The following is a 21,104-nucleotide window of genomic DNA, read 5'->3' as shown; positions in this document are numbered from 1 at the left end:
TTTTTCTTGCTAATGAATAATATGATTAGATCTTGTTGAAAGCAGAGCAAAACAAGATTTCGCAGGTCTGGAGCGAGTTACTTGCTTAATGTGACTCTAAGATCAATAGCATTGAGTCATCATATGTTCTACCTCCTTTGTGAGGTGTCTGCCATGCAACCCCCATTAACTGTAATTGAAGCTGGAGAGCTGATTTCCCTCTCACAGATAATCCTATAAATCACGTGCTAAGTGGCAATGGATCTTATCCTTAGCACACTTCTTTTTATTCTATATGGAAAGTATAAAGATCCACAGGTAAATTTTAAACAAGTATAAAGCTGCTTGATTTATATGGAATCAAACTGTTCATCAAGGCAGAATAAATGTGAAAGCAATCTGAAAATTTAACATGACTCGAGACACTGATTTAAGTAGGGAGTATGTCTATAAATTTACCCTCTTGTGGGTTAAAATGTATTGTCATTTTATCTTTCTTACACGAGACAAGTTGCTATGCTTTAATGCGGTATAGCATTTTCTCACAGTATAAATGGCTACTTTCACATCTGTAAATTATTCATTTGTTCTATACTAATTTTTTTAGTTTAACACAGTAGATGTGGTAAATTAATATTTCATTAATTTTCAAATACTTGAGATGCGCCAGATAATGTATTTAGTGGGTCTCCTGATTAGATATCCTAATTGGCTTTTAATGTTTGCTGGTCGCTTTACATGTGATATCCTTCTTAACCCTCTCAATAAATGAAAAGTGGTTTGCCCAAGTCACTCACTCTCAACATGAAAGGGGAATTGAGCATCCTTAGTGGTTTCATGGGTCCCAAATTATGTCTGAACAAAGGGAGTGCTATCTCACTGCATACGACGGCTACTGTCGTCTATTTACCTGACACGAATCCGTCCCTCCTTCTTCATACCCCGCACATAGCATACTTTCAGTGATGTTGTATTCTGGCAGCTGTTGCTGGCACTTTTCATTGGATACAAGAGGAACATCAGCTTCTTTCAGCACATCCACAGTAGAACCTGCTCAAAATTGGAAACGCAGACAGCCAGTAGGTGATGATTAAGAGGCATCCTTGAATGAAACGCCATCCATCTGATTTATCCCAGCATTTTGCTCTCATTATCACGTACTATGTGGATGTATAATGGAACTAACTACCAACCCTGCACTTTAAAGTGCATAATCAACCCATCTGTGCACTTTGGCAAACGGATAGCATTTCTTTCGTTTTCTTTCTTTCCTAAGGGGTAGTAGGAATTGTGGATTGGACTAGGGTGGTCTTTAGGCGTTTTCAGTGTTTTTAAAGAGTTACAGTATTGCTCATAGAAACCAAGTCTGCCAGCACAAAAGAGTTCATTCATGGAAATCAGCGCCAACTCGGATACCCAGAGGAGCTTTTCATTCAGCACCTGAGGAGGTGCTCCCTCCTGTATAAAGGCATTCAGCTCCTTTGTGGTTCTGTGCGTGTGAGCAGGTGCACACTGAGCAGGGGACAAAGCTCCGATGAACTGTGCTCGGCTCTGGGGGCGATAAGCTTGCCATCCCATACAGGTGAAGAGAAAGGAAGTATATTTTTAACATTGTGTATTTGCATTTGTTTTGTATAACGAATCACTCACTAGAAGTACGAATCTCTCCTTACTAACCTACTATTCCCAAGAAGCTTGTGAAACAAGCAGGTGCTAGTCCCTCCAGAAAGGGTACAAAAGCACTTCTTCCTGATTAGCGATTCTATTTCGTGGCACTAAAGTGGTAGAAACTTAAATGTAACTTATTATATCTGTGAGGCAGTATTGTAAAAACATATACCATCCCATTTTATGCCATTTAACTTACACTTTAAGAAAATTACTATATTAAGAAAGCAAACAAGGTGTGTGTCTAGTTATATGTGTGATTTAAGTGCAATTCACCACATACTTACACACACACACACACACACACACACACACACACACACACAACTCAGTATATGTTTCTAAATGTGTAGCTATTTGTTATCTAGGGGAAATTGTCTCAAATATGCCCTCATTTCTTCTGATGACAAACAAATCTACAATGGGTGATTTAAAGATATAAGCACTATAATGTGAACAGAGTTGGGAAAAGAATGGACAAATAGCTCTTGATTCCATGATTCTACCCAAGTAAACAACACACAGCCTGCCACTGTGTCCTAAAACCTGGCAGATTTCAAGTTAAGACTAAAACGATGAGGAAGATTGAACACCTCTTTGTCATTTGCCCTGTGAATATCAAGGTTGTATGTTGTCAGAATAAGTCTCTGCTCCACACTTGGTCTCTGTATTTCCTCCTGTGAGTATTTTGTTGCCCCTTCTAAGAAGGACTGAAACATTCACACTTAGTCTTCTTCCTTCTTGAGCCTCATGTAGTCTGTAAATTGTATCTTGGGTAATTCTGAGCTTTTGGGCTAATATGCACTTATTAGTGAGTGCATACTATGTGTGTTCTTTTGTGATTGGACTACCTTACTCAGGATGATATTTTCTAGTTCCATTCATTTGCCAAGAATTTCATGAAATCATTGTTTTTAATAGCTGAGTAGTATTCCATTGTGTAGATGTATCACATTTTTTGAATCCATTCCTCTGTTGAAGGGCAGTTGGGTTATTCTCCAACTTCTGGCTATTATAAATAAGAATGCTATGAACATAGTGTAGCATGTGTCCTTGTTATATGTTGGAGCATTTTTGGGGTATATGCCCAAGAGTGATATAGCTGGGTCATCAGATAGTACTATGTCCATGTTTCTGAGGAACCACTAGTATTTGTACCAGCTAGAAATCCCATCAACAATGGAAGAATGTTCTTTCTCCATATCTTTGCCAGCATCTGCTGTCACCTAAGTTTTTGATCTTAGCCATTCTGACTGGTGTGAGGTAGAAGGGGTTGTTTTGATTTTCATTTCTCTGATGACTAAGGATATTGAACATTTCTTTAGGTGCTTTGCGGCCATTAGATATTCCTCACTTGAGAATTCTTTGTTTAACTCTGTTCCCCATTTTTAATAGGGTTATTTAATTCTCTGGAGACTAACTTCTTGAGTTCTTTGAATATATTGGATATTACACTGTATCAGATGTAGAATAGGTAAAGATCTTTTCCCAATCTCTTGGGTGAGATTTTGTCCTATTGACAATGTCCTTTGCCTTATAGAAGCTTTGCAATTTTATGAAGTCCCATTTGTCTATTGTTTATCTTAGAGCATAAGTCATTGGTGTTCTGTTCAGGAAAATTTCCCCTGTACCCATGTGTTTGAGGCTCTTTCCCACTTTCTCTTCTATTAGTTTTAGTGTATCTGGTTTTTTGTGGAGGTCCTTGATCCACTTAGACTTGAGCTTTGTACAAGGAGATAAGAATGGATTGATTTGTATTCTTCAACATGCTGACCTCCAGTTGAACCAGTACCATTTGAACCAGTACCATTTGTTGAAAATGTTGTCTTTTTTCTACTGACTGTCTCATCTGGGGGTCTATCCCATATACAGACACCAAACCCAGATAATATTGCAGATGCCCAAAAGTGCATAATGACAGGAGCCTGCTATTGCTGTCTCCTGAGAGTCTCTTCCAGAACCTGACAAATACAGAGGCGGATGCTAGCAGCTAACCATTGGACTGAGAACAGAGTCCCCATTGGAAGGAGTTAGAGAAAGGACTGAGGTAACTGAGGGGATATGCAACCCATAGGAAGAACAGCAATATCAACCAACCAAATACCTCAAGAACTCCCAGGGACTAAACTACCAACCAAAGAGTGCACATGGAGCAACCCATGGCTCCAGCCACATATGTAACAGAGGATGTCCTTGTTGGGCATCATTGGGAGGCATGGCCCTTGGTCCTCTGAAGGTTAGATGCCCCAGCATGGGTAATGCCAGGGCAGGGAGGCAGGAGAGAGTGGGTGGTTGGGTGGTGGAGGAGCACCCTCATAGAAGCAGGGAGAAGGGGGATGTGCTTTGGGGGTTTGGGAGAGGAAATTGGGAAAGGAGATAACATTTGAAATGTAAAAAAAAGAAATATCCAATAAAAGAATATTTAGAGAAAAACTACAATAAAACCAGAAACCTCTCTTTGTACTTGACCCTGAACATAAATTTTGTTTGAATAAGTAACAGAGCTCTTTTGTAAAGGGAACTAGGGGCAATATCTTTATATTTAATATTTATTTCTTTTACAAAATTTTTGTTTTTATTACTTTCAAGTTATGTGTATGTGTGTGCAGCGTTGCACAAGAGAGCAGATGCCAGAAAAGGGTGTCTGGTACCCTAAACCTAGAGCTAATGGCAGTTAGTTATGAGGTAACCGCATTGGTTTGAACTCAGGTTCTGTAAAAGAACAGTCTACACTTGACTGCCTGCTGACTGATCTCTCCAGCATTATTTCTTTAGATGATTGAGACAATGCACAGATATAAATACAAAATGACATATGGCCATAATTTGATTATTTTAAAGCATTGTTTGCCTAACTTAAACCATTTTCTCCTCATCTCTTCATACTGAAAAATATGTTCTCAAATACCTTAGATAATTAATTAATAAAATATACTCCTAGGATCAGAAAATGGGATTTTATGAAATTGAATAGGCATAAATCATAAGGCGAAATTCATAAAATTCATGGAAACATGTAAGAAGGCTGGAAACACAGTCTGGCCATTTCATTACCAATGATTTCTGACGATGTCTTCTTCTTCAGGCTCCACATGGCCTTTAGAGACATTTTAATTCAATTAAACATATATTTTAGGAACAATAAGAGGTTACGCTTGCTCAGCTCCGAAAAAAAATTACATGAAATAAAGAGTCTTAAATCTTGTTAGCAGATAATTTGTTTTTCATGTCTATATTGTGGCTAAAAGTCGTTTGTTTTTGAAGTTTGAAAGATAAAGCGTCCGTCTCACGGTCACTTTACTATTTTAGTTTCAAGAGTAATAAGTCATCACATTTTTCAAACAAAGGAAATAAAAATAACATATGTAGCCTTTGACATGAATATACCTTGCGGACAGCAGCCATAACGTACTGTCAGCGGGGTAGTGTGACTGTTATAGAGAATTATGCCGAGCTAGCAAGCAGGTGAGCACTGGCCTCAAACCTCGGCGCTTCCTTTAATGAGCAAGTTGCTTTTGTTCACTTTTTTAAAAGATTATTTTGTGTTTATTCTTTAGTATATCCACACATACATACAGAATTCCTTGGTCATATTGATCCAGCTCCTCTCCCTCATTCCACTTCAAAAGTGAAGTAAAGAACCGAAGGGAAACAATGTATTTACACATGGCCATGCATGATATCGTGTTGAGGTTTCTTGTCACCATGTCTCATGAGACCAAAAGGCTAGAAAGCCACTGAATTATTACATACATTTTCTCCAAAGGATATTTTCAAAGGGAGTACTTTCATTCTGAGACTAGGCTTCTCCATTTTTTTTGTGGATTTTATTTTAAATACATCTGAAGCCATTAGCTATCATGACTATAATATTCGTGACTATAGAACTCAGGTGATTATTCCAGACAAAAGTGTCTTTCTTTTTGGCTTGGCTTTACTGAGCATTCAAAACTCTGCTCAAGATGTTATAGTCCTGAAAAGAATCTGAAAACAATTGGTGTTATCAGACAAGCATAAACATTGACATAGTCCAGACAATTTATCAGATTCTGCAATTATAGTAGAATAAGAGATGTATTAAAATATTAAAATATCCACAGCAAATTTCAGTAGTACACATTTTTCTAGTAAACATTTTCTCATTTTTGAATGTGATAACTTACCATTTATTTTACTATATCCCCAGCCAGCAATTGAACACATTCTTCCTGGAGAAAATATTTGATTTTCTTCGGGTAAACAAATAGGCTGTATATAATCTAAAAACTCAAGCAAAACAAAATAAACAACAGAGGAACAATAACGGCAAACAAGCACACACAGAGAGAAAGAATGCCACTCTTGTTTCTAACAAATTAAAAACAACCAATTCCAACATTTAATCTAAAATGTTGTATTTGATTTCATTATACTGGAATCCCTTCAGATAATAAGGGACAGAGGCTTTCAGGATCATTGTTTACTTGTGTTTGATTTGATGGTATTGGTGGTCTCACTGCATTCCTCTAGTTTATTCTCTAATCCTTTTTTTTGTCCCAAACGCCTTACTTCAGGATTCATTGTTTGTATTTGATTTTTAAATAGTCATGGTACACATTGGAGAATAGTTCCAATTTTGTAAAATGTTCAAAATGCTCTTTTAAATTTTTATTTATTTCTTTATATGTGTATGTTTACATGCATGCATGCATAGATATGTATATATTTATAGATGTATGTCTACATGTATGTAAAATTTTACTCATTTGCATGCTGAGGTCAGGGGACAACTCTGTAGAGCTGGTTCTTTCCTGTCATCTTGAAGGATCCAGGAGTGAACTCAGACCATCAAGAAAGTGCCTCTGCCTACTTATTTCTGCCTGTGGAGGGGTCTTGCTGGCCCTTTTAATGTTCCTCCAAAATGTTAGTTAAGAAAAACATATTGGATTTTTTTTTAAATATTTGGGCATATATAACCATATCAAAACCAATTCCCCAACAGTTGCTCTATTTGGATCTCATGGGAGAATCATGTTTGATCTTTCAGCATCAACTTACAAGTAATTAGATTTTCAGTGAACATCTGATGCCCACTGTAGATTGTTGTCCCTGTGCAGGTGAGGGCAGGCACAGGATAAGGCAAGGCCTGTGATTGGGCAGTGAAGAAGTAAGGCAGGCACAGAGTTTTGAAGGGAGGAGAGAGAGAGGAGAAAGAAAAAGAGGAACTAAGATTGAGGAGGAGAAGGACGACCCAGATCTCTGTGGCCTCAAAGGGCCACAGGAAGTTTGAATATTTCATAAGGGATGGATTTTTATAGGACAGTTTGTCTTATCTAGGTGGGCAGTTTACATTAATATTAATTGGTTTAGAGTTAATGGTGTAGACATTTTGTGGGGTGAGTATTTACTGATATAAGTCTGATTGCTAAATTACAAGTTTATTGAGTTTTGATTTCAATGGTTTACTAGGAGTTGTGACTGTAACCACAGGGCGTGGATACTGGGAATGTGGGCAGAATTCACAGCAGGAGAGTTACAAGAGGGCGGCTGCTACAGGGTTCAGAGAGCAGCCGGTGGGATGGAGTTGATGAGCCGGGTTGAGATGATTAAGATGATCGACTTTGCTTATTAAGATGAAAATACCCCACAGATGTCATGTGGCCCTACGATGCTGGCACTAGCGTGGGTTGCTAGATTCTTCTTCTTTTTTTTTTATTTACCACTACACACACAGATACAAGAAAAATAGAAACAAGAAGATGACCCCCGAAGTGTGGTGCTTCTAAGGACTGCACTGGTCTGCTTTCTCACAATCCACATGTAGACCAACTTCATAAATTTGGTTCTCATATTAAACATGAGCATAATCAGGATAATTATTTTATATGATTCTGAAGAAATGAATTAATTTCACAGAGAGTTGTAATGTCTCCATGTCTGCTTGTGGGTAACATAGTTCATTAACCTGTTCTCTTATCTCCTTGTGTCTTGTTTTGCTCATTGTGGTAGATGGACCGATGTTTCTATTCCAGGGCAAATAGAGGCACCGTGAGCAGTCCCGGAAGCCTCTTCCTTAGAGAACTTTAAGAGTTCATTTTACCAGCCTTCTCTATAGCTGGATTCAAACACTATGATGTATGAGATTTCACAATTTTTCCTTTATACTTCAATTGCATTTAGGTTATAAAAATGCCTGCAGAGAATTACCAATTTTTATGACTTCACCCTGTACTGCTGTGATTGACATTTCAAGTCTCATTTTGAATTGCTGTCAGCATATTAGATGACTAGATATAGTTCTCTTACCTGTATAATTTACTTTAAACTCAAGGTGCATCATAGCAATGTCATTAACCTTTCTTCGTTTGTCATAATGAGGGTTTATGACAATTCGATCGACCACCCGTCTTACTACTTGAGGAGAAGTCAGATTTGATTGCATATGCAGGCCCAGGACTGCTGTCCATCTGGTTGGATCTAGATTTCTTCTGAAGATTGTAATAAGAAAATAGTTTCAAGAAACTTTCCTTCCAGAACAGAACTTTTCAGAAGATATATAACACAAAAAGTTGGAACTCTGTAGCATTTCCATTCTATAGTATCCATGATTCCTCTATGGACTGCTTCTGTTAAAGTGAGTTTTATTATTATTTTTCACTGGACATAGTTAGGGATTAAGATTTGATGTTTGGATGCTGGCATGTATATGATGTAATGTTTAGGTTAAGATATATATATATATGTATATATATATATGTATGTATGTATGTATTATATATCTCCTCTAACATTATTTTCTTGTGGGGAAATTATTCAAAATGAGTTCATTCACCATTTTGAGACATCACTGTTATCTGTAGCCACACTGCTCTGCAAAAGAACACTAACTTCTACCTTATGTTCTAGCCTTATATTTTTTTCTTTTCTTTTTTTTATTTTATTAACTTGCATATTTCTTATTTACATTTTGAGTGTTATTCCCTTTCCCCAAGTTTCTCGGCCAACATCCCCTAACCCTCCCCCTCCCCTTCCTTATGGGTGTTCCCTCCCATCCTCCCCCATTACTGCCCTCCCACAACAATCACGTTCACTGGGGTTTCAGTCTTAGCAGGACCAAGGGCTTCCCCTTCCACTGGTGCTCTTACTAGGCTATTCATTGCTACCTATGAGGTTAGAGTCCAGGATCAGTCCATGTATAGTCTTTGGGTAGTGGCTTAGTCCCTGGAAGCTCTGGTTGGTTGGCATTGTTGTTCATATGGGGTCTCGAGCCCCTTCAAGCTCTTCCAGTCCTTTCTCTGATTCCTTAAACGGGGATCCCTTTCTCAGTTCAGTGGTTTGCTGCTGGCATTTGCCTCTGTATTTGCCGTATTCTGGCTGTGTCTCTCAGGAGAGATCTACATCTGGTTCCTGTAAGCCAGCACTTCTTTTCTTCATCCATCTTACCTAATTTAGTGGCTGTATATATATGGGCCACATGTGGGGCAGGCTCTGAATGGGTGTTCCTTCTGCCTCTGTTTTAATCTTTGCCTCCCTATTCCCTGCCAAGGGTATTCTTGTTCCCCTTTTAAAGGAGGAGTGAAGTATTCACATTTTGATCATCCGTCTTGAGTTTCATGTGTTCTTTGCATCTAGGGTAATTCAAGCATTTGCTAGCCTTATATTTTGATTAACATTCCTTCCATTGTTCTTAGTTTGCTCTCCCTAGCTTCTGTTATCTACTACTGTATTATTAGTTTTTTGAAAACCAACTTTCCTGGGTTCTGCATGTGGCCTCATTTTAATATTCCTACTTAAATTACGGAAGAAGCTCAATAAATACTATTATTCTTCTATCCGGTCCCCTCAAACATCTTTTCACATTATATGACTTACTTTTCTGTTGCTATAAAAAATGCTATGACAAAGGCAATTTATAGAAGGAAGAGTTTATGTGGCTTCTGGTTCCAGTGCAGTAGATAGAAAAGCCTTCATGGATATCATTTTATCTGAAAAAGGGATTATTCGTGTTTTCAATTTTTTCTTTCTTCACAGATTCTACATTCTAGCCATTCTGGTCTGGAAGTATAGCTCAGTGGTAGGACACTTGGCTTGCACAAGCAAGGTCTTCAGATTAATCACAGCTCTGAAAAGGCAGAGATGGAGGAAAAGAAAGAATAGAATGTTGTGAAAATAGAGGAGAAAGTAGGAAGAAAGAACAGGTGATAAAATCATAGGAAGGAAGAAAGGAAGAAAAGAAGGAAGAAAGGAAGGAAGGAAGGAAGGAGGGAAGGGAAAAAAGGAGGCATGTAGGCAGAGGAAAAACAGATACTCCTGTACAGATACAGAAGACAAGTGGACAGGTTGTCATATGGATAGCAAATCCTAATCCTTTGGATGCTACCTGGATGAGGCTTCTTTGAATGTATACATTGGCTGTGACTCTGGCAAATTTTACCTCCATGTGTCAGATGTGCTAAAAATGCTTATCTTAGAGTTGAAGAAGGAAGCTAGGGAGGGATGTGAGAAGCAGTGTGCAATTTCCACCTGGTAACTTCAAAGGCAAGTATACTTCCTAGGAAATTATTATTGCACCAGATGGATAAACCAGTGTTATTTCCAACTAGTGGTGTTGGTTTAGGTATGGATGTTCTAGGAAGTAAAACTAGCAAGAGAGTCATGGAAGAGCAACATGAGAGTGAAATAGACATTAAAATAAGTAGGCTTTTGTGAGTGTAAACTTAATCCATTGTCTACAATAAAAAAATGGCACAAGAGCAGACTCTGTAAATTTGTCTAAAACTCTGCTTTCTCCTAGGAAGGGGTTTTAGACTCTACAGTTATCCTTTTCTACATAAGATGAAAACCCCTGGAAGTATATATAGTCAATTATAATTTTATGGAGTAAAAATGAAAATGTTTCTGGAATGTAAATTGATACAAGAGTAAAAAGACCTTTAAGAATAATAAAGAACTGTTTTGAAAAATATAAAAATATCAGACTAAATTGGATAATGGCCATGTTTCAACAAATTTTGACTCAAAATTATCCCAATTATCCTAGTCAGCATAATAACTTGGTTGAAGGGCGTGAATCTACAATATGTGCCAAAGAGATCAAAATTAAAGCATGAGAGAAGTGGTAGCACTATGAAAGGCGATTAGTCAGAGAAGACATGGTCAATTCCTGTTCTATGAGTGAGTCTAAATATTGTGTAAGTACTGGAAAGCAAGAAGCTGGGAGGAGCTAAAAATCCCTATTATCTGCCTGTGTACTGTTCACAGACACACAAGAAATCACCCTTGCACAATCCACCATTGTGTAGCTCCCAGAAAGGCTGTGTTCTCATGATTTCCTTTGACTTAACTCCTCTTTCTTTATTCCCCATCCAGATCTCTTTCATATCATGCTCTAATTATAGGAACATTTCAGAAGTCTGCATTGTCTTTTTTTTTTAAATCTACTTTTACACCAGAGATGAGTTTATCCAGTGATGCTTTGAGTTCAAATATCAATAGCATGTTATTATACTTCAAGTATTGCTTCTCTAGAATTTAGACCCACATGTCAATTGACCAGTATCAATAAAGACCAACCGCCAGACATACTGTGGGAAGTCTAAATTTGAGGTCTCTGTCAGGTCCCTCCCCCAGGACATCAGTGAAGACCCCCGGGAGAAGGAAAAGAAAGACTGTAGAAGTCAGAAGGATCAAGGACACAAGGAGATCATGATCAACTAAGCAGGACTCACATGGGCTCACAGATGCTAAATCAGTAAGCATGGGGCCCACATGGGTCTTCAATGGGTTCTTTGAGTGTATGTTAGGGCTCTTAGCTTGGTGTTCTTGTGAGATTCCTAAGAGTGGGACCAGATGCATCTCTGACTTTCTTGTCTACTCTCGGAACTCTTATCCTCCCTTTCGGTTGCCTTGTCCAGCCTCGATATGAGGGCCTTCACCTTGTCATCTTTTATCTGGTTTTGTCCTATTTGGCTGTCCTCTTTTGGAGGCCTGCTCTTTTCTGAGGGAGTGGATCTGGAGGAGAAGGTAGGTGAGGAAGTGGTTGAAGTGTAGAGAGGGAAATTGTGCTTGCATTGTTTTGCTTGAGAGAAGAATCTATTTTCAATAAAAAGATAGCTCAGAAATAATGTATAAATATAAGATATTTTATTTTCTTTTACTCCCTATTTGTTCTCATTTCTCTCCTCTCAATATTGTAGTGATGTCAAGGCCACACTGTTACCTATTGTCCCTTTAATTCTTCCTTGTACCTTTACATCTGTGTCTCATTATTACTGTATTTCCATCATCCTCAGCTGTGATCCTAGGCCTACCGCCATCAATTTCTATTTCTCCTTCTAGTGCCACTCTTGTTTAGCAGTTTCATCCCCACACACCAGTCTGATTAGATAACCTCTGTTAGATATTTAGAGGGCTCTTAGACGGCCTAAGACTCATCATTTAGACTGTGCTTCAATATCCCATGTTATTCCTGTTGCTTTAAGAGCCAACCCACTTGTAGCATGGATTCTTGAGGTTTCTATAATAGGCCTACAACACTGTTACAACAGAGTGTTTTCGTTCCTAGGCAGATATATAATCATATTATCTGTCCATTATTTCTTTAGCTCTTCCCGCAAATAGATCAGATTTAACATGTGCTTAGAATAGATGGGACTGACTTTCTACCCTTTCATGTATTCGTGGTTTAAAAACATGAAGCTCTCTCTTGCTAATCTAGTACTTCCATCACTCTGCCTGTGGTGGTTTCACACATCTTAATGCACACATCGTTCTCTGAAGCATTTATTTGGATGTTTTCATTCTTTAATATTTAGAGTAAGTACTACTGAAACAGGAGTTTTGTTGCTCCATATAGCACTATGAAGCCCAATTATTTGCAAAATGCTTAGGGCAGGGTGAGTTCTTAGCAAATATCACTTTTTGGATGAACATAAGAAGCAGAAAGGAAAAGAAACACTTGAGAAGACTGAGGAACTCATAACCCTAATTATATAAAAGTCTGTAAACATGTGTTTTCCCCAACTGAGGAAGAAAATAAGATTTGTAGGATGATGTCACAGGGAGGTAGTTAAGCAGGATAGAAGAGGCCTGTCATTGAGGAGAGGAAGGATGGATGGGAGAGAAGTTTGAAAGGAAGAGGAGGAGATTAGGGGAGAGAGGAGGAGACAGGGGGAGGAGAGGAGAGAAGTAGTTGCAGCAGGACAAGATGGCAGGTGAGTGGCAAGATTCTGCTCTGTGTATTTACAGGTTGTTATTAATGTTCCTGGCGGGATGGATGGTACCGGTTTTGTATGTTTAAGTAAGCAATTAGATTCTACTAATTGGGCTTCAAAGATTGTTGTGTTGTGTGTCCTTTTATGTGAGGGTTTGAGGCAGGAAAGTGTTCAGCTGTTGGGTTAGAGCCCGCCAAGAGATTTCAGTAGATATCTTGGGGCACCAAGGTACAGACCTAGCGGGTAAAAAAAAAAGACCAACAATATTTTTTTATTTATATTTTTACAACAAATAAAGATTCATATATGAACCAAGATAGTAGATGTCTTCATAGAGACAACTTGTTGATCTGGTACAGAAACGTGGAAAATAAAGTCAGAGAAGTCTAATAATTGCAAGATATTTGTTACATGCAATTAAAGGGCATGTTAGGAAAGTATCCAGTAGAGATTTTTGAATAGATAAAGAGCATAGAAGAGCCGACCACTTCATGTGCTGGGTAAAAGCCCAGCTAAGGTTGTATAAAACCTAACATATTTGTGTAGTTTTAATTCAATGAGTATCTTAATCATGGTTTTTCTTTCATTGTGAAATTATTTTTACTGATAAAATTAGTGAATTAAAATAAAAATTGATAGTATCAGTCTATTATTCTGTTAAAATGTTTTACTATAAATCACTAAAATAATTGGTCAAACTTTCTAGCTTTGCCAGTGACACCAAGCAGTATACAAGAAAATTAGTAAGAGAAATAATTTCTATTAAATGACTGAAGGTAGAAAAATGCAAATATTTCAGAAAAGTTATGAATTTTTATAATTCTAGTACTTCTCACCTTTATTCGTTTGTGTTCAAACTGAAATTAGATGAAGACATTTTGTGTTCTGTCTGATTGAACATGTGCTTATGATAGGACTGCCTTTGTACCCATTCATGTATTTGTGGTTTAAATATATATTATATTGGTATCACTGACCTACAAAAAGTACATTAATGGACTAGATAATTGAAAGATGTCACTAGTAATGCTCTAGGCCTATGGGACATGTAAAAATCATTTCTTTTAATATGGATGTCAAACAGGAACTCACCAAACCTGAGGATCATAAAGCAATATGCTTATTGATACCTACCATCAGGCAAACAGAAAAGACCAAACTAAGCTTAAACTTTTCATTTATAATACAGTTATGGATAGAGATTATCTCTTGAACTTGCTCAAAAAAGGGTATAGGACAAGAGTGAAGATACTTAGTACAGATGAGAAACAAGTTATTTCGTATGGTATGTTGGGAAACAGATCAAATATAATTGTCAGAGGACAGCAGGGTCAAGGAGAGGCACTTTTATTATAAGCAATGCTATTATTGAGTTACCTCGGTATTTCACCAATATGTAAGGTTAAAGAGCTATGGAGACAGATGTAATAGCTTGGATGTAATCTGCCATTTGTCTAAGACTTCTGTGAGCCTGCTTTTGAGTTTGTCCTTATCATGGTGCCATTGGCATCTTGATGCAGGTGGAATCAATCATATTCCCACTTTCTACATATCCTCCTGTCTTCCCTGAAAGTGTGCAACAATTTGTTTGCACACATCTAGTAACTCTTATTGTCCTTATTGGAAAGAGATTTTTATTACTCTAATCTGATTATGTAAATCTTTCTCCTCCAAGTCTGAGCTCACAGTTCCTTCTCAGAGTCTCTTGCTGCTCAAGGGAGACTTAACTTAATCTTCTTAGATAAAATTATGGGAGAGAGAATCAACTTGGCTCTGGAATGTAGGGTATCAATTCTATATCAGGTTCCTGTACATCTTAGGAGGAATCTTTCTTTCTTTTATGATTTCATTGGGAAATGCCAGTTGGTAACTAAAGACTTGGCATTCTTTGTGTTGAAGTAGAGGAAGTGTTTCTTGGCCACACCACATTTATTCTCTCTTTTCTTCCTCACCTTTCCCACTTACTCCCTTTTCCTCCATGGCACTGCATTTGAAAGGATTACTTTTAAAGAGGGGGAATGAATCCTGAATTAGACATGCACTTTGCTCTTTCTTGTTGAAAATCAAAGCTATATGTGGAAAGTAGTTCTAAATTTTAGCTATGTGTAGTGTCAACATAGATGCAAACCTGCGAATCAAGTCTTTACAAGGTATTTAACGCACAAGTTTTTAAGGCATGATGTGTTTATAACTTGAGGGCTCCGGGTGCATGTGTTTTTCATAGTGAGGCTTTGCTAACAGTAAGTATTGACCTAACTGAATAAGAATAAAAATTATGCAATAAACATGAGTTCTACATTTTGAAATGTTTACCTTCTGACTTGATAAAAATGTCAAGTTGTCTGTATGTGGAGATATAATGAATGATTAATATATTTTAATAAGAATTTATACATAATTTTATGGAAAATTATTGATAAGTTTATGTCACAAACTGAAATTGTATTTTCATGGTTGGGCTTGGGGCTATACAAAGTGAGATGCTCTTTTGCATTTGTTGAGATGACCTTGTTGGCTAAAGGACTCCTTGCTGAGGTAGGAAATCATTTTCTGTAGGTTTTAAGAGAAAATAGCCCAGGACCCATGGTGGTGACTATAAAGGCACAATCAAGTAGGAAAGGGTGTTGGGGTTAAAAGGGAAAGTTAGAGCCAAGTAGTGAGGGCAGAAACATTAGGGATAAGAAACAAAGAACTTGCAGTTTCATATGAGGTGAGGTAGCCAAGAGGTCCTGATAAGAGTCAAGTTCTGAAAATTAAGGTGAGTGTCACCATGCCAGCTAGCTGAATTTCCTGAGACCGCCATCCCAATTTTCCAGGAAACATATCTCAGTGCCATTTTACAAAAACATATTCTTGTTTATAATGCAGGCCACTGAAACGTAATCTCGATGCAAGCCTTTGTTTTTTTCAGGAAAGTGATCCCAGACTCTCTTGTGGACAAGGTGTTAGCTAGCTTTAACTAAGAAGAATTATGTATATGTTTGGAGGCTGGAAGTACAACGATAACTTAGAATGATGAGTAGCACTTTGGACACCTGTGAGGTAGCCAGTAACTAACACCTAGCAGACAGTCATAACTAACTAAAGAGGAGACCAGTGGACAGATGGGGTCCACATTCTTTATGGGGGGAGTAGTCTATGTGCAGTACATGATCACTTCCCTGGTTGGGTAGGGGAGCATACATTGAGCACATGGGCTGAGAGTTGACTTAGTCTCTGCTAGGCCACTGTGATGATTTGCATACGCTTGGCCCAGGGAGTGGCACTATTAGAAGGTATAGCCTTGTTGGAGGAAGTGTGTCACTGTGGGGTTGGGCTTGGAGACCTTCCTCCTAGCTGCCTGAGAATGCTCAGTTTGTTCCTGGCTTCCTTTGGATGAAGATGTAGAACTCTCAGCTCCTCCCGCATCATTCCTGTCTAGAATGCTCCCGCCTTGAGATAATGAACTGAACCTCTGACCCCGTAAGCCAGCCCCAATTAAATGTTGTCCTTTATAAAACTTGCATTGGTCATGGTGTCTGTTCACAGCAATAAAATCCTAACTAAGACAGCCATAGAACCAATACATTGTATAACAATTACCTCAAACTTTGTTGTGTTTATACTATGGTCCAATACAAACTCATAGATTATGTCAAGGGCTTGTTCTTTTTCCCTGTTGGATGATCCCTCTCTTCCCTGACTCTTGAAAGTTTTCCTCATGTTTCCTTAATTTGTCAGATTTACTTAATATCCCTTAAAAGTGCACCATGCTGTGCTTACGCAGCGGTGGATATACCTATGATATCTCTATTGCCTGAGAAAGAGAACACAGAGCCATTGTCCCAAGTCACCAATAGTTGGTGATGGTAAACATTTGGCTCACCCTGGCTCTTAAGTTTGAATAACTGACATTTAGTGAGAAGTCATATGCGAACTCACCTGTACACACAGTGTGCAGCAGACACCAGCCAGTCACTGCTGATGAGAGAGGCGCCGCACAGCAGCCGGTCTCCAGACCTTTCTCTGTGATACAAAGCCACAACCCACGGCCATGCCCCTGCCTGGGTGTCACTTCCACCAACGATCTTTGGGCCAACTTTCTGAGTCACCATTTTTTCTCCACATGCTATCAAAATAATTGAAGAAAGGATATGCTTTATTTATAGATAATTTACTTAGTTATGAAAATTGAAGTGATAACAAAATAGCTTTGAGTGACATAAAATTCTATTTGGAATTTTAAATTGAAGGCTTGAAGGGTGACAAATACTTACATTTATGGTTACATTGCAACAGAATCAAGGAATCTTGGGAGCACTGTAGACTGTAACAGAAAAAAAGCTTTTATTAGTTAAATAAACATTTAAATCTATGTACTAGATAGGAAATTCAGGACAGTTGAAATCCACAGAAAAAAATGCCCTACAATGGTCAAATAGGGCTGTGTTTATATTCTTACCACTTACTCTCATGTGATTAAGATTGCTTTGGCTTTTTTTTTTATCACGAATTATTTTGATTATAGCAAACTCGGATTTCATTGCTTCCCCATTTCACTATGACAGGCTTTAATTTTTTTTTAGCAATATTACCATATTCCTTTTCTTTTCTTCCTTATTAGCTAGAAAACTTTTACTTAGAGAAACACAGTATTTCTGTTCTCTGGTGCTACTATTGTGCAAAACATGTCTTACTTGGAGAAAAATCACTGAACAGCACAAGTATTCTTGGGAATTAAATTAACTTCTGAGGAATCAGGGGAAAGGTAATGCATGCCTTATATATGCCACAGCAGGAGATGGTTCATTCCGGACACGATGAGATTGGCTACTGCTACCTAGATTGGTAATGACTAAAGCTAATGAACTGCTAATGTATGGATTTACCCTTCAATACTGTTAGACTACGGTTGGCCATTTGGTGACAAAAGTAGTAGAAACTAAGACTGTAAGAAAAAGAAGAACTGATGAAAATCAGCCTCCGTCCCATCAACTTCAGGGATGGTCCATGATGAATTCTTTTGGGAGGCTGTGTAATTCATTCTGGAAAGTACATGAGTGAACTGCGGCTTCTGCTTGTAAAAGAGGCAACCATGTTCATGGAGACTATAAAGTATCAACTGTGCATAAACTGCCGAAATCGCACCAAATATAATTTTGAAATTTGGTTTTCCATAGATCAAAAAAATTTTTAAAAAACGAAATTGTTTATGAGGTGTTATACAATTCTACCAGCAGAGGCCAGTGTAACACCAGGAATCATAACAATGCCACTCTTGTGCCTCTGAGGATATTCCAACCATTAAATATTTACATACGTGTGCCCACACATAGAATTAAATGCTTTACACCTATGTACTTACTTAAATGAGGTGTGCATATTGCTTACGGACTCTTACTTTGGGAAAAGTTTATCAGGAGAATCACAAAACAATGCTATGGTTCACTAAAAGCAACTCAATATTTTTAGAACATTCCTGGTAAACTTATTTAAAAGAAGATGCAACTATAGTTTGTTATCAACATTCTCTTTTAATATATAAGACAATGTCAATAGAAATATAAGAAAATGTACTTTGTTAATGATCAGTATCTCCATATACCTCTATATAAAACAGCTCAAAAATCTCAATTAACTTTCCTTTTGATGCCCACCTGTGTTTGAATGAAAAGTAGCTTACAGAATGCATTATAGGATACTTTCAAGTCTCACAAAACACTTTTCATATCTACGGTACTCATCAATAAAAGTCCATATTCAGTATGGCTTCCAGGACATTGTTACTGGCTTTAGAAAGAGCAAACAATGCTTAAATATTTTTTAACCAAGCACAGAAGCAGTTCAGTTCTATTTAACAAGAAAATTCACATTTTCTTTGATAACGTCTTCCTTATTTTTCATACAACTTTTAGAACAAGGATACTCTAAAAAGCACCGTTTTTCCATATTATTCTAAACGTTGTAACTACATAGCATTAATTAGCCAGGGGATTGAACAAGTCAACGGGTCTCCATTTTGCCAGATTGGTATAGTATGGCCAATTAAGGAAAGGATGAAAGACATTTAGCTAATTGGCTTTGTTTCCTATTCGGAGTATAAAGGATGCATCTTTATAAAGTGTTTTTCTTTCAACTATCATGGATGTAACAATGGCAATGACATTAGTTGAAACTGTCCCCTGGCCCCCTGCACCTTTGTAGCATGTGCGCAGCTGTCTACTTGTGGATTGCCTAACAATTGAAGCACGCACGGTCTCCAACTTGTTGACTGGCCCTGAATCCCTTTCCTCTGGCTGAACTGCCTTGTCCGGCCTCCGTGGGAGAGGATGCACTTAGTCCTGCTACAGTTTGATCTGCGAGGGCCAATGGGTACCCAGGTGTGTGGGGGCCTCCGTTTCTTCTCAAAGAAGGGAGGGGTAGTGGGGGAGGGGCTTTGCGAGGATGGGATTGTGAGGAGAGGACGGAGGGGGCTGCAGTCCGGATGTAAACTGAATAAGTAAAGAAGAAAAAGAAAAACTGGAATAATATGGTTCTTCTCTGAAAGAGGCATTCTATTAATTTGAATAGTCTTAAACTAATTTTTACTCTTTCTTACTAATATTTACATCTAGGAATTTATTAATAGGTAGAATTCTCAACATACTGGAGAACCCCATGAATTTCAGAAGTTGAGAAACCTGTGTGAAAACTTTCAGGTGGTTTGGCTCAAACCCACTGAGCCAGTACTAACCCCCAAGGTTCTTTTATTGATACTGAATGTAGTCCTTACAAACACGTTTATTACTTGGGCTTTCGGGAGTGCTAGCTTTCATGAATAGCGGAATAACCTGATGCTGTTTTAAATCAAGTCTGTTAAACAGAATGTAGAGGCAATAGGATGCTAATTTTTAGAGTGCAATTTTGATGCCTTCTGGCAGTCATTTCTCCTCAGGAGTTTGTCTGTAGTGGAGTTATAAGATTCAGAGGCCAATTTTATCAATTTCCAACAAAAATCACCACTAATGACTAAATAGGAGAAATTACATAATTTAGTATGACGTACATTTGAATAGATGCTGTTGTTTCATAAAAAGGGTATAAGAGAAGATCTAACTTAAAATAGCAAAAAGATATAATATAGGAGTAATTATATTATTTTAAAATTAAATTCACATTTATTTGCTAAGAAAGATAACTTTTGTTTCTCATGTAACCCCTTGTCTTTTGATGGTTGTCTGAGGAGCTTTTACCATATTTATTCTAAGACTTACAATTTATTTTCATGATATTTAGAGCTTCAGAATATGGGAGTAAGAATAGTATTATGGTATATCATCTCCCTCTCTGTATACCAGAACATTAATGGTTTATAGTTTATTAGACTGTCTTATACAAATTAAGATCAATCAAACAATCCTATTAGAAGGAAAAAAACATGTTTCTTGACATTACACAAATAAAAGAAATTGAGCAATTTTCACATATATGTGGTCAATATGTAGTGTCACTGACATATTATTGTCCTCAAATATTTTTTATTTAGTTCTATGTGCCAAATAGAAATAAAACATCTTAGTACCCACCTGGGTGTTAGTATCAAGCTGCCATTAGGGGCTTTGTTTAATCTCACAAATGGTCCACCTCCAGTAGATAGTATTGGCATTGATGAGTTTGCACTCCTAGAGTAGGAAAAATGACATATGAACAGGAGATGAAATTACCAACAGTAATATGTTACATTTTAAATTATTTAATGATACATAATTTGAAGTAAATTATGTTAATACTTGGGAGAAAGCTGGAGGGAGGGGAATTGTGGTCAGGGTATATTATATATGAGAAGAATCCATTTTCAATATATATAATATGAAACACTATTATAGATCATTAACAAAATTATTCCTAATGACATCAAGTATAGTCATTTTTGGGGAAATGCCTTTAGTACTTGTTTGAATATCCTACATTATATTACAAGGTTGCTGCACATTTCTCTCGAGGATTTGATTCCAGTTCTGTTTTTTTTTTTTTTTTTCCTATTTGGCGTTATTGAGTGGATGTGAATAATTTAATGGATCAGCTCATATAAAATTTGAATTAAATTTGAATAAGAGAAATAAACACAGAGCTCATGATTTAAACCTTTCTTTCACCATGTATAACTCATCTTTCAAGAAAATCAAATCACCCAAGAATAGCATAGAGAAATAAGATTTTCAGAGTTTAACTCTCTAATTTTGTTTTGTTTTTGATATCTCATTAAATTTAAAGTCAAAGTAGTCCTAAATATAAGGGAGATGACAT

At 37.4% G+C, this 21,104-nt stretch overlaps 1 protein-coding gene across 2 annotated transcripts in view; it reads right to left on the bottom strand.

The window, feature by feature from the left end:
• The window catches only part of Tmprss15 (transmembrane serine protease 15), a 109,782-nt gene that overhangs the window by 4,435 nt on the left and 84,243 nt on the right, over positions 1-21,104 (bottom strand). For both annotated transcript variants that reach the window (XM_032899397.1, XM_032899398.1), the window contains 6 exons: positions 20,384-20,479; positions 17,096-17,145; positions 16,761-16,947; positions 7,933-8,114; positions 5,811-5,906; positions 890-1,029 (listed from right to left, as the gene is read on the bottom strand). In XM_032899397.1, coding sequence (XP_032755288.1) covers positions 890-1,029; positions 5,811-5,906; positions 7,933-8,114; positions 16,761-16,947; positions 17,096-17,145; positions 20,384-20,479 — 751 coding nt within the window. The remainder of the gene's footprint in view (positions 1-889; positions 1,030-5,810; positions 5,907-7,932; positions 8,115-16,760; positions 16,948-17,095; positions 17,146-20,383; positions 20,480-21,104) is intronic.

This window comes from Rattus rattus, chromosome 4 (genome assembly GCF_011064425.1).
Source record: "Rattus rattus isolate New Zealand chromosome 4, Rrattus_CSIRO_v1, whole genome shotgun sequence".
NCBI lineage: Eukaryota > Metazoa > Chordata > Mammalia > Rodentia > Muridae > Rattus > Rattus rattus.
This window is presented reverse-complemented; position numbering and strand designations above follow the sequence as displayed.